Raw genomic sequence first — 14,612 nt, forward strand, 5'->3', positions numbered from 1 at the left:
AAAAAATCACTTAATATTTATGTTTTGTCGGAAACTATTAATCTATTATTCATGAAACAAAGTTCTAGTATGTGTATTTTTCTTTTTGTTATTGGTAAAATTCAATAAACTAACTACCATATTGTCAAAGAAATATTTTCTAAGGTCAATTAGGCAATTTTCAATTTTCACCAATCAATATAAAAATAATAATCTTATTGTTGGATTATCAAAACTCCCACCTTATTTATGAGGGTTTGATTCTTCACATTGTATAATCCCTTCCCCATTTCCCATCCCCTACCCCAATTATGAAATAATAAAAAGTATCAAATGTTATGGGACTTTTTGTGGCCTTTTTAGGATGTGGAAAAAAAGTAAATAAATAGGGCAAGTGAAAATACTAAAAGAACTAAAAATCAAAATACACTTGCACGAATTGGAGTTACAACATATGTTCAATTCAAAATTAAAAATTAAAAACTGGTTATCTTTTTTTCTTGCAGTTTAATTGTCAAATTAAAAAAGAAAAAGAAGAGGGAAAAAGAAAACAAATTAAATTTGAAACATCATATTTATTGGAGAAAATATTCCGGCACCAGTTGTGAGTCACATTTAAATTTCTGAAAAATCTCCCAAATTAGGTCAGTGCCGGCGGCAAAAGACATCTACTGGCCGGCGGCGTCTTTAGCCAATTGACAACTCCGATCTAAACCAGCAGTGAAGTATGAGCAGTGCGCAATTATGCACGTTGCTTGGGGAATTGGGATACGAAGGTCACGAATCACTTGATCCTGATAGTTTCGAGTGGCCTTTTCAGTACGACGACGCTCGACCTGTCCTCGATTGGCTTTGCTCCAGCCTTCGTCCTTCCAATGTCCTTTCCCCTTCCGAAGTCACACAGTGAAGTGTCTCTTTCATTTTCTCTCTCTTCATACATTCTACAAAATTGCTTTTGTTTGGTTGTATAATTTCATCTTTTTCGAAATTCGAGCTAAAATGCAAGAGTTCAATTTATTTGTGGATCGAAAGCTCTACTAAGTATCAAGCTTGTTGTTAAATTTGTCTTGTTTTTTTTTTTCATTTTAAAGTTTCTAAGCAATGTCATTTGAGCTACAGTACATGATTTCTTCTGTACTGTATACAGTTTTGCGTAAATTGAACGTCTCAAGAGATAAATGGGAATTTACAGTTCTATGTATTATTTTGGATTCATGGGAAGCTGTATTATTCATCAACTTATTGTGTTTTCCAATTTGCAAAGTTACAAAACTGTGCTATTTTAACGTCTTATGTTTAATCTTATACACAATTCATGTAATTGTGTGTATGATTTAAGAAGTGTTGAAAAACGTCTAGACATTCTATCTGCAAGCTGTATTTACTACCAACCTTGCGATTGAATTTGTTTTGTATTCAATATTGAATGTCATTTCAACGTCTTCACCATCATTAATGGGGATGTTATCATAATTGCGATTTGTTATGCTTTGGCATTTACTTCTGAATGAATTAGGAGAATATCTGCAAGACTCCATCTTGTGTAGTGGACTTCCCTTCTATCCGTTCTTTAGAACTATATTTTGGCTTGGACATTGGCCATAGAAGCTTTAGGATGTATTGGCTAGATGTATTTTGATGCGTTTATAGTTCAATGAGTTTACACAGTGATTATTGTGAGTTTTCTACTGAAAAGCATTTTCAACTTTCATCATCTCTTTAGCTTGCTTAGGATTGAGGTGTAATAGTATTAGTTGTATTATCTCTTGAGCTTTCCTTTAGAAATTACTGAATGCTTTTCTTAGTTACTAATATCTTTTAATTTAGTCTTATGGTCATGATCATTTTAGTCCTATGTTTGTTTTCACTTATTTTTCCTTTCTTGATAAAACTAGTCATATAAAAAGAGGAAAAAAGTAAAACTGGTCAATATGACCCTTTCCTCGTTCTCAATCATTAGAACGCGAAATGTTCCAGTTGGTTGAAATGACATATCTTGACAATATAGTTCTTATGGAATTTATCTTGACTTCACTATATAGGACTGTCTACTCTATCCTATCCTTCTAGACAAGTTTCTTCTTTTGCATTCGTCATAATTCTCTATTTCATTGACGGAACACACTATTCATCCTTTTAATTATTATCTACTCTTGTAACCTAGGTACGAGCATCTTTTACATGAGGAGAAGTTGTTGGAGGTAAGTTGTCATACACCCCCACCCCACCCCACGACAAAAAGTAATTAAAGCTGAGTGGAACTATCATTTCATATAAAAATAATTTGCTTCAGTCTGGTTGAAACCTCAAGAATTTGGTGGTATAGTGAAAGGTGCCTTCATGCCTCCTATGGTATATCTGACAAATGCTGATATATATTCATTAGGGTGTTTGCATTAAGCATGCTCCTTATCTCAATTGTTAAGAAAGCTTATACCTTTTTGTCAAGGTGTTTCCGCAGATCCCGCTTGTGGGATTACACTGGGTATGTTGTTGTTGTACTTCGGGTGCTTTTCAGAAGAGAGGAAAAAATTTCTGGTGGTTCATTAAAGATGCAAGATGAGTTGTAATATCTAGAACGATTACTATTGATAATTACTTATCATTTGTCAACCTTAAGATTTTTTTACCTCATTATATGCTTTCACTGTATATTTTTTGGGTTGTTGTTGTTGGGGGTGGAGTGGGGTGGGTGGGTGGGTTGGTGGGGAACCACTCGACACTATGTATCTACTGTATGTACTTCTGCGTATATGTTTATAATATATGTACATATAGATATTTTATTCACTAGGAGTTTTCATTTAGTAAAAGTGGAAGATGTTTGCTATCATGTCCTTCTTTATTCCTTGTTGCCACTATGTATATACAAACATCCACATTTGTGCAATGACTTCGCAGGGAGAAGATCTAGACTTTGCTTATGACAGCATTTCTGCCTTCTCAACGAGGAGAGAAAACCAAGAGGCGGTTTTCGGAAGCGAAGAAGGATTGAAGGATATAAGGTGATGACTATTGTCTCTTAGATCTTTTGTTCTTTATTGCTAAACCTTTTCTAATATATGTCAAAATTTGAGTGCATACAAATGCTCAAAATTACATTGATAACTTAATTCTAGTTTCTGAACGATTCATATTCACATTGTGATGTACCTATACTTTCAACTGTATCACTAATCCAGCATTGTATTTACTCATGATGTAACAGTTCTTATAGAAATTAGTTAAACATGCCTTTTATCTCATCTTTACTTTTTCTCGTGGTCTGTTTCTCTTTTACTATTTTTTGAAACTTTCTGTGCTCCCAATCAATACCTTCATTTGGATACACTAATCAAAATCTCTCAGATTGCGGGTGTTAGCAGACCCTTAGAAACAGCTATCTATGAGTTCACACCTCAGATGTTATGTTGTGTTTCTGGAAATAATGTGAATGATGCATCAGGGACTTGATCATAGGTATGTGAATCTCAGTCTTCTTGTCCTTGCCTCGAATGCAACAGCAGTAGCTTATATTTCCCCATTAATCCGATCAATCATCAGTTCTGGATCATCTTTATTCCATAATTAGAAACTGCATATGAAGAGGCAACTTAGATACCAGAGAGTTGATGAAGACAATTTATTGTGCACAAGATGGTGTATCTCTCTCTGAATTCTTTTTTTGGAAATAAGTAAACCATTAACATTCCTAGAACCTTATCTTTGCTCCTTTGTATATTAAAATGAATTGGTCTCAGAGTAATTTGTTTTTACATTTGCTCTGCTTTTCTCTGATATTGATGGTTTGCTTAATCATCAGAGATGCAACTTTAGCATTAAAAGCTGAAGAATTGGAGTTGCAGAAACAGCTGAGACGATTGCAGTCTCAATATGATATGCTCACTGGGCAGGCTTCTACATTGATTCAGGGAAGAAGGTCTCGAGTTGCAGCAACTTCTATTCTTAATGGACAGCAGGCTACCTCAGATGATAGCCTTTCAGCTAGGAATTTAGAGGTATGCCAGTTAAATGCAACTTATTTTATCTTATTTGCATAAGTTACATGCAGTCTATACAGAGAATATCATGTCCTATTATGGCATATGCAAGGTTGCTATTGATGGTAAATGAGATAATGTGGGATATTTTAAAGACAGTGAGGCCTGGCAATTATGTAGGCAGGTTCACAGTAAACTCTTCTTTTGCTTTACCTGCAACTCGACCAAACATAGCTTAAATGCTATTTTGGCAGCAGACAATTTGGGAAGAGGATCAGAATATTAATAATCTTATTTTAAGTGGTAGTTGAAGATGTTAATCTGACAACTGGTTTGTGGTTTTCATCTTCTTTCGCTTTGTTATCTGATGATTATTTATTTAAGATGCTAAAACTCCTTCAGGCAGATTAAACATACGGGAGATCAGGTAAGAGATAGAAGCAAACATGGAATGTAGCACCTTCAAGTGTTTTTAGGATAATCTGGAAACGGATAAGCGGATTGACCTTTGAAAGGGAAATAAAATATCCACTTGAATGATTTGAAGTGTGTTTGGAAGATCAAGAGTTCTTTACTATTACATATAAAACTTTCCCAATGTATGGGTGCTTGGATCAAATAATTAGAGGGCTTGAGCCTTGTATAGCATTGTAGCAATTGCATTTGGCACTTTTCTGGCGCATTCTTTTGGGTAACCTACTTCATCAATGTCATTTATTTTTGTTAATGCACCAGATAAGTATTGAGCAAAGTAACATAAATAAATTCTTCCGGAACAAGTGTTTGTAGTGTTTGCCTATATTTTTGCTATTTCCATTTTTGTAATGTTAGCACATTAACATGTCTGCTTCAGATTGCCCCTTTACATATTAGGCCACCTATTATTAGTGTATACTTTGGGCTGGTTTGGCAGCATGAATGTTATGTAGCTTTTTCGGGTAAAGAAGATACTCTTCGCTATAAAGTTCAGTCATTGTAAAGGCATTCTGAAAATCTTATTACCTCTCCTTAATCCATATCTTTAGCAAATGCATCTACTAAATAAAGTTGCTGCGAAAGGCCCACTCTCCAAGTTGAAGGCATCCTATATTTCTTGTCTCTATAATTCTGGTTTGCCAGTGAGCATAATATTTACTTCTGATGGGAAATGTACATATATTACTGTGTAAAATTTTAAATGGTTTTCTAAAATGCTTCACTATACATAGATGAATGCAGTTCTCGGAAGGATGGCTTCTACTGCGCAAGAGTTGGCACACTATCATTCAGGGGATGGTACGTCAATTTTTTTCTTATGACAATTTCAGAAAATTTCTCTTGTTGCTTAAAGGGTATGTGTGGTGAATATATTAATTAGAAGGTTTTCTATTGCTTTGGTTTGGATGTCAAAACTCACACTCCCAGAGATCTTTTGTAAGATCTAATGCTTACAATGTACATAATGGCTACGAAGATTCTCCAAAATAAGATGAGGTTATGCTTTTTCAAGAAGAGTGCTGATTGCTGCTTTGCTTTCAAAAATGATGTGTTTGTGCACATGATTTGTGTATACTTTCATTACTTTGTAAATATGCTGCAAATTTTAATCAGACCAGCGGTGACAGTCTATTGCTTAGCTCACTTGGACGTCTAGGTTCCAACTTGATTAAGATTAGCAGGTCAAATGAGAATCTGAATTGAGAAAATTCTGTTTTCGTTTCTGTGCTATACTCCCAGACCCCACCTCAGGGACTAAACTGTGTATGTTGTTATCTATTTCTTTTTACTATTGTGACTATTTCCTTGATATTTCAAATTCTGTTGTATTGTAGAAGATGGAATATACCTTTCTTACTCGGACTTTCACGCATATCTGCTGGCGGACGCATCTTGTGTAAAGGAGTTAAATCAGTGGTTTACCAAGCATCTAGATACAGTACGTTTGGAATATTATTATTTTACTTGGTTCTTTCCCTTGTGAGCATTTTTATCTTCTTAACCATGGTAATATCACGTATATTTGGAGACTCATCAAACCTTAGACATAGGACTTGGGTTGTGGGAGCAACATTGAATTTAAAGCTTGCACACAATTTTGGTATAATGTGTAACTGTGAACTGATTTTGCTTAGGGTTGATCTATGAATACTTGTTGCTTTTTACATGTTCATTAATCCATGAACTCTTTTAGGTCTAACTTACATAACGCTAAAGAGGTCAATGTAATCTGATTATTGAATTTTTAACCTCTAAAGTATCAATTCCTTCCTTGGAACTTCTCTTATTTTTAAGATAAGAATTCTTGAAACGAGCCAATAAATATTATATGCTCTTGTTTTGAGTTATATCTTTTATGTTGAGTTTTTTCTCTTCAGCTCTACGAATATAGGAAGGTTCACTGTGGGCATTGTTTTTCTTGCTGTATAGTACATGATATGTAATCTTACTTTTAGATACTGAATTTTATAGTGGCTATGCATATGCAATACCGTAGATGAGTAGGGCTTAGGGTGACCAGTCTGTACCCTTTCTGCCAACCTTGAAAATGTCCCTTTACCTGGCCAATGCCCTGACCCGTCCCATATAATCTGCTCTTCTAGATCATCTTGGATCTCACAAGCTAAAAAAATGTGCATTTTAGGGTCCATCTGATTGGTTGCTGAGGATGCTAAGTTCTTACCTAAACGACATATCAAATATTTTACGTTTTTGTCCTTAACTTTTTGCACACGTAGTGGTTATCCCATTTGGTGGGCTTGGCATTAGGATTGGCAGGCACGTATCGTCCTGCCAACCATTACAGTGTTCATCTGCATATCTGAAAACTTTGGCCCTTCCCATCTAATCTGCAGTTTCCAGATCTATTTTATAGGATTTCAGTGTCTTGACTTTGCTATTACTGGTTTATTGTGGTTTAGGGTCCCTACAGATTAGTTGCAGAGGAGGGGAAGTCAAAATGTTCATGGGTTAGCCTTAATGACATATCAAACGTTTTACTACGAGGTATTTGCATTCATACACCTCCTTTCACATCAGTTCTTTTCTGCAAGTCGGGTACATGTTTGTATCTGGATTTGCTCCTGTACTTATTGACGGAGAGATTTCTTCTCCCAAGAATTGGAGAAATCCTCCTGGCTATTGTGTGTTGTTGTTAGGTTGATTTGTAGATATTTTTCATTATGACATGGCAGATCTGGAAAAGTCTCACCACCAGCGTGTTTCTGAATTGCAACGCCTTCGCTCCATGTATGCACCATTTCTTTTGTTTAATATTAGCAGTTTATGTTTCTAATTGGAAGTACAAAGATGTCTATCTGGACAATATATATAGGAGTTCACTTTCTGTTTTCATGTTTCTTAACTTTTTATATTACCTATTTCCTATCAAATGTTTTGGCTTTTATTGGGATATATCCTAATATTTCGTGACATTCCAGTAACAGGATGCTTGCCCATCTACATTAATCGTCATAACATCAGAAGTTGAAGAGAGTTTACTTTTGTGGTTCCTTTAGTATATAAATATAGAACATTAGAATTTAAACTATTTGGAAATACTTCCCCTATATGTCAATCATGAATCATCTCTGAGAAATTGTCAACACAGCTTCATTGTTGCCCTTCTTTGTGATAGATTTGGTCTAAGTGAGAGGCAATGGATAGTAGCTCAAGTTGAGAATGCTAAGCAACAGGCTATTCTTACTGCGTTCAAGGGTCAAGTGACATCAGATGAGGCTCACATTCATCTGGACCTTCATTCTCTTCGGTAGATTTCATCTACACTCTTCTGCACCTAAAACTGATATATTTTTCGCTGTTCGTGTTCATGGTGTATGCTCTATTTGGATTATTGCATTATGATGTTAGTGACATATGGTTGTTCTATGACGCAATGTTGCTTGTCGTATGAATGGCTTTGTATCTCTAAGGGGTAACAGGGTGACATCACATTCTAGAAAGTGTACCATTCTTTATGTAACGGACTAAGAAGGAAATTGTGTCACATAAACATAGTGTTTTACTTGTCCATTTTTGTTTAAACCTGCTCTGGAACTCGATTTTTGCTTGAGCCGAGGTTCTATCGGTAACAACCTCTCTACTCCACAAAGGTAGGGGTAAGTCTGCATACACCCTACCCTCCTAAGATCCCACTTATTTGACTACCTTGGGTATGTTGTTGTAGTAAACATAAACAGGAATAGTGGGAGTATCAAGGATTGTGATCATATCAGGACAATATATGGAAATTTTCATGTTTCACTTCTACAAAATGATTGGTGACGTTCCAATTAAACTCAAGTCCCACCATCCCCTTCCCCCAAAATCCCTCTCTCCAAAAGAATTAAAGAAGGAAGAAAATCCTTTGAAACTGGAACTGGGTGTACTTAGAGGGTTAAGAAGCATCTTTTTGTTCTACAGATCTTGCATGCTTAATTATTTACTTATTTTACATTGCTTATGCAATCCCGAAAAAATTTATGACGTCTGAATTGTCATTGCGTGTCATTTGTTGTTCTATTCATCAACTATCACATTTGTGCAGGAGAATACAAGCTTTCTGCAGGGAAGTGATTGAGAAATCTCTTTGCAGTATCTATCATTGTTGCATTACAACTTCCCTATAACGAGGAATAGATAGAAAGACTTGCAATTGTAGATATGCATTGGAAATTAGTTCTTTTTCTTTTTGTTACATCCCCAGATAGTTCTTATTTTGGAATATTATGGAATGTACTTATCTACGATCTGTTGATAAACTTTGTAGTTGTTGGCATCTCTTTATTTAATGATACTCTGCCGTTTACTAAACATTGTTGTTCTAAAAATGAATGTTATATCCTTACTTGTGGGCTACTTCATCATTAAATTCTCTATCTCTTTGCAGGAGAAAACATGCTGAACTAGTTGGAGAAATCTCAATTTTATATCGCAAAGAAGAGAAGTTATTATCTGAGGTTTGTCTAGCACTCGTGGATTATCTCTTCTGGTCATAGTCCAGCTATTTATTACTTAGTCATGAAACAACAGAAGATGTCAGTTAGCACCCTTAGAGATAGAGTTATCATATTGTTGATTAGGTGATGCTTCAATATCAACTGAGGTGATAGATTCGGAATGAACAGACATATTCTAAATTTCAAGACAACTTCAAGAATCCTTTGATGTCTTTAGATTTTGATATCATAGTTGGGCATATTACCTACTGCAGTTCTTTTTTCAGACCATTCCTGATCTTTGTTGGGAGCTGGCTCAGCTACAAGACACATACATCTTGGAAGGTAATTATATTTTCGTCTGACCTTGTGATCTTAAAATTTTAGTTAGCATATATTTTTCTGTTGAATTCTATTCTTGTGGAATATGTAGGAGACTATGATCTAAAGGTCATGCGCCAAGAATTCTACATTAACCGGCAAAAAACGGTATGTGTAAGACAGGGTGATGTGTTTCCTATACAGTTATTTTCTTTATTTCTTCTACTAACAACCATCATAAGGAGCAGCTTTTGCTACTTTAGCATGCAGCATTTTCTATTTAGTACATTGATGCTTAGAAATTCTCGTAATTCTTACTTAATTATGGTTTCTCTGCAGTTCATAAATCATCTAATTAATCATGTTGCAAGACATCAATTTCTGAAAGTAGCATGTCAGTTGGAAAAGAAGACCATGCTTGGGGCATTTTCATTGCTTAAAGTTATTGAGTCTGAGCTGCATGGATACCTGTCAGCAACAAAAGGCAGAGTGGTAAGTATATGCGTAGAATGAGTCATGTCACAGGACTTGAATTAAACTTGAAGAACCTTCATCAGCTTGTCCCTTCTCCTCCTTTTTAAGCCTTATTCAACTTTCCATACTTAATTTCCTTAGCCATCCAAACATCTTTTTACTTTCATAAATTAAACGATAAAAGAGATGAAGCTGGCATTTTGGTTATAAAATTCTATCTGCAACAAAAATGACATGTTTGTGTGGGTCCTAAAATTTAACATTTATGGAATAATTTAAAATGTAGCTGAAGATAGTTGAATAGATGCAAAGGATTCATATAGATGACCCCAATTAATTTGGGGTTGAGGATTGTCAATTGGTGCGGTTGATTGAAGTACTTGATTTTTAATAAGAATCTTGGGAAGTCAAGGTTGTGTTACCGGTTGATGCATGTTTAAGAGGCAATGTAGGACGCCCATTGAAATATGGACACGGGATGGTTATACCTTTAAGGCCTCTTAAAAGAAAATTTTCATTCTTTATTTGGGACATAGGAGTGGTAGTTAGACCGGCCTTGTTGTATGGAGCGGAGTGTTGGCCAGTCAACAACTCACATGTTCAGAAAATGCATGTTGCGGAGATGAGGATGTTGAGATGGATGTGTGGGCACACTAGGAGTGATAAGATTAGGAATGAAGTTATCCGGGAGAAGGTGGGAGTGGCCTCTGTGGTGGACAAGCTGAGGGAAGCGAGACTGAGATGGTTTGGACATGTGAAGAGACGATGCGCAGACGCCCCAGTGAGGAGGTGTGAGGGGCTGGTTGTAGAGGGTACGTGGAGGGGTAGAGGTAGGCCTAAGAAGTATTGGGGAGAGGTGATTAGACAGGACTTGGCTCAGCTTCACATTATCGAAGACATGACTCTAGATAGGAAGGAGTGGAGGTCGCGTATTAAGGTTGAAGGTTAGTAGGGCTAGCGTGTTGTCTTTCCTTGCGAGGGTATGGGTTGTTAGCGTTTGTAGTAGTCCTAGCCTTGCACTTGCAGTTCTTGTCTGCGATACCTATAGCCTTATGTTGTTTACTGCGTTTCACTTCTCTCATTGTTTTATTGATGTTATTGTCTCCTTTGTTGAGTATATACTATCTTTCTTATTGGATGTTATGTTTTATACACTGTTTTCCTCGCCTTTTACTTGGATTTGATGTACTTGAGCTGAGGGTCTTTCGGAAACGGCCTCTCTACCTCCACGAGGTAGTGGAAAGGTCTGCGTACACTCTACCCTCCCCAGACCCCACCTAGTGGGATTTCACTGGGTATGTTGTTGTTGTATTTGGGACATAGGAGTACAATTTTTATCTTTGCTTTCTTAGTTGTCCACTCATGCAACTTTTTTGTTTAGGGTCGATGCGTGACACTGATCCAAGCTGCATCTGATGTTCAAGAACAAGGAGCAGTGGATGATCGCGATACATTTCTTCATGGCATCAGAGACCTTCTAAGTTTATATTCAAGTAATGGATCTGGACATTGAAATATTTCTTCACCATTTCTTGATTATTATTCATACTAATTAATTTTTCAGATATCCAAGCTGGTCCATCAACATATGTATCGGCACCTGGCATTGTTCAACAGATATCAAGCCTTCGTTCAGATCTTATGTCTTTGCAATATGACCTTGAACACACTCTTCCTCAGGATAGAGATCAATGTATAAATAAACTGTAAGTTCTCAATTCTGTCGAATTATACCAGTGTCTATATAACTCCTCTTCAGTATTCTGACAGTATTAATCATATTGGGGACAGCTTTGAAGCTTTATAATAAGATCTATACACAATACGATATTACATGGCCCTATATAGGACTGCCACACATTGGTTTATCCATGTTTTTATATTGTTTTTGATCTTAAGTGAACACCAACTTATCACCATGGGTAGTCCTGATGAATCAGTCTGAAAGGTAAAATGAAAACCATTAAATATTAGTTTATTCTGCCTATTGATCTGTTTCTAGGTCATTATAATTGTATAAGGTTTGTGTGGAACACACACTTGTAAAATTATCAAGTTGTGTAGTGTCTCTGTCTTCTTCTTTTTTTGTGACAAGTGGTCAACCATGTGTTCATTTACAAGTGATGACTTGCTGGAACTACAAGGGCCTGTAACTAGGATCCAGTCAACTTATTTTAGTTTCCTTGGATGTAGCTGTGAAGTGTCTTGAAAGATTCGTGAGGTTGTATTTGTAGTAATTGTAGTAATTGCTCATGGAAGATGGGAGTTTTGGACCAGATAGTTTTTAAGAGAACTGTGTTGAAATCTTTTGGGACTGGTTATATACTGGAATCTCTTTAAAAGTTACTTTAGGTCACCATGTAGTAAGGGTGGCTAAGAATCACCCTGTTATGCATAAACCATATTTCTTTTACCTTTCATGATCTGTTTTGTTGGTTGAGGTCTCCCTGTTTAATTTATACTTCAAACATGTATATGTTATCTGAATTCTGAGTTTTCTTGTGCTTTTACAATCTCTGCATGGACTTGTACTCCTTCAAAATGGCATTTCATTAATTTAAAATCAATAATGATGGTGATTTGAGATGTAAAACTGTCATGGTGTGAAAACATCTTATACCTTCCTTACTTCATATATCAGGTGCACTCTTCTTCAAAGTTTGCAGCAGCTATTGTTTGCTTCATCAACAACTGCTCAACCAATTTTAACACCTCAGGTAAATTATTTGCCATTATGCCCTTTCCTTTCTGTAAATATGGTTTCTATCTCTCTTTTCCCCCTCCTTTCTATTTGCTCAAAGGCTTTCGAGGTTTATATTTCTTCCACTGCTTAACTAATTCACTGCATTCAAATTGGACTATTAGATTCTTCAGCTTGGAAATAATACACGGAGAACAATATATCTTGCTTTTGAATAGTAGTATCTGTTTACTTAACGGAGGAGTTTTTTCACTCTTCGTTTCCATAATGTATGGGTCATAATTGAGTGCCCTTTTTCTTTTTTGTTCTTGATTGTTTAGCTTACCTCCCCCTTTTAATTTATATGAATAGTCAGATAAGTTATACTGTTCATTTTTGTTGCAAAAACCTTTTGATGGTTACTTGCTGAGCACTTCAGTCCCTTCTGTTTAATTTGAAGATTTTAATCTCTTACTACACATTTATGTCCTTCCCTGTATAGACACTAATGAAGCAGCTAGCGATATTGGAGGACTACAATAAAAACCTATCTCGTGCCATTGAAGACGTGAACAGTGAGCACTTGAAGAAGAATGATGTAAGCTTTCAGCTCAAGTCTTTGTTATGGTTTAGGACTACAATAAAAACCTAATTTCTTGTGTCGTTTAATTTCCCAAATGATTCCTCTGTATTTGTTATGGTTTAAGCCACATTATCTCTCTTTTGTAAACTAATAAATGATATCCTCGTCATAAAACAGATTTACAAACATCAAAAAACAGAGAAGACTATCGAGAGGCGAGTTTTTGTTGATTTCTTCTGCTATCCTGAGCGCTTAAGAAACAAGGTGATGGAACTTGCTGCAAGTGTTGGAGCTTTGCAATCTTCATAGGTGCTCTTCTTTGTATATTTTGCTTTGTACGTATTTCTGATGTATTTTGTGCATGTATGTAGCCCTGTTTCTTCTTTTCTACTTTCTGTTCTATACTTTTGGAAGGGACAAGCCCATCCCCAACCTCATGATTCATAGTATCATTACTAAACATGTGCCTTGCACTAATTATGTTGTATCATTTATGCATGTAATGAAAGAGTGTTCCTAAGATTAGAAGGAATATTAACATGTTTTGACCATATAGTATAAATATTACTTATCTACACCTTTTTTCCTCCTTAACAAAGGTGGTTCCGCCACTACTGATATTTACTGATAAATTTGGAAAAAGGAACTTGGTATATTTAATTCATCGGTAAATATAATTTCACTATTTAGGAGTTAGTTACTTAGATACATTATAGTTTGCAATACTACATATCTTACCAGATTTTGGTGCCTCCAGATACATGTATCTTGGATACATGGGGTCAAATTTATGTGTAATTTGTTTTAGATATATTGTATTCAAGTGGATCATGTATTTTGTATAAATAACATATCATGTTCGCCTCCCTCTCCTCTTTCCCATGTATCTGGTATCTCAAATACATGTGAATCACTCCGGATAAATGCATATACATATATTGATTTGCATATATTTGGGATACATACGAAACTCACTTACTTCCCTCCTCAATCTTTGCTTGCCTCTCTATTTTTGTGAAAGTCTAGTAGCAAGAACACAGATAGTAAGATAAATAGGAAATTCTTAATTAGTGATAAGATAAAATATTTTGAAAATATAAGTAATAGTATTATATATGATAGTGAAGTATATCTAATTATTTCATTTTCCTCGTAAATATTAGCCCTTGTTCTTTGAAGTTAAATATTCGTTCTCATGTTACATAGTGAGACTATGGAATTGTATCTTATCCAAAGTTGCGAACAATTTCCTCAAACAAATCATGTAGGTCTAGTTAACTTCATCTCTTCTAAACTAATATTAACTCATGGCTAATATGAACACAAAATGTAAAACTCTTGGCAAAAGTTTTACATTATTATTGTTTCACTTGACTAGTGTAAAATATTATCTTGATTTATATTGTTATTTCCTCTTTAGTCAACTAAAGTTGTTCACTTTTTTTATTGCTTCTTTTGTTAAATCATTTTTTAGACTTTAGATCCTTTTAAATCCACCTTTAATACAGTGTAATCCATTAAAGATGCAAAAGCAAATAAGTATCTGTTTGTTTGGACCTTTAATCAGATCTTAAAATTTATGTTCCTGTTATGATCAAGTACAAAGATGTTTCAAATAAAATTAATAAAATCATAAATCCACTTCCAATTTAAACATCGATGATTGGTCCAACTTGAAATTA

General features: G+C 35.3%; 1 protein-coding gene across 1 annotated transcript; it reads left to right on the forward strand.

Moving 5' to 3' along the window:
* Nucleotides 1–530: 530 nt before the first annotated feature.
* Nucleotides 531–13,548, forward strand: LOC125872773 (AUGMIN subunit 3-like). Its single transcript, XM_049553563.1, has 18 exons — nt 531–882; nt 2,144–2,180; nt 2,881–2,984; nt 3,782–3,977; nt 5,168–5,234; nt 5,771–5,874; nt 6,857–6,941; nt 7,130–7,184; nt 7,573–7,704; nt 8,824–8,893; nt 9,160–9,217; nt 9,306–9,361; nt 9,533–9,685; nt 11,049–11,160; nt 11,232–11,373; nt 12,309–12,384; nt 12,850–12,945; nt 13,108–13,548. The coding sequence occupies exons 1-18, from the start codon at nt 707–709 to the stop codon at nt 13,237–13,239; spliced, it is 1,851 nt and encodes a 616-aa protein (XP_049409520.1). The 5' UTR covers nt 531–706; the 3' UTR covers nt 13,240–13,548.
* The last annotated feature ends 1,064 nt before the right edge of the window (nt 13,549–14,612 follow it).

Source organism: Solanum stenotomum, chromosome 8 (assembly GCF_019186545.1).
Source record: "Solanum stenotomum isolate F172 chromosome 8, ASM1918654v1, whole genome shotgun sequence".
Classification (NCBI taxonomy): Eukaryota; Viridiplantae; Streptophyta; class Magnoliopsida; order Solanales; family Solanaceae; genus Solanum; species Solanum stenotomum.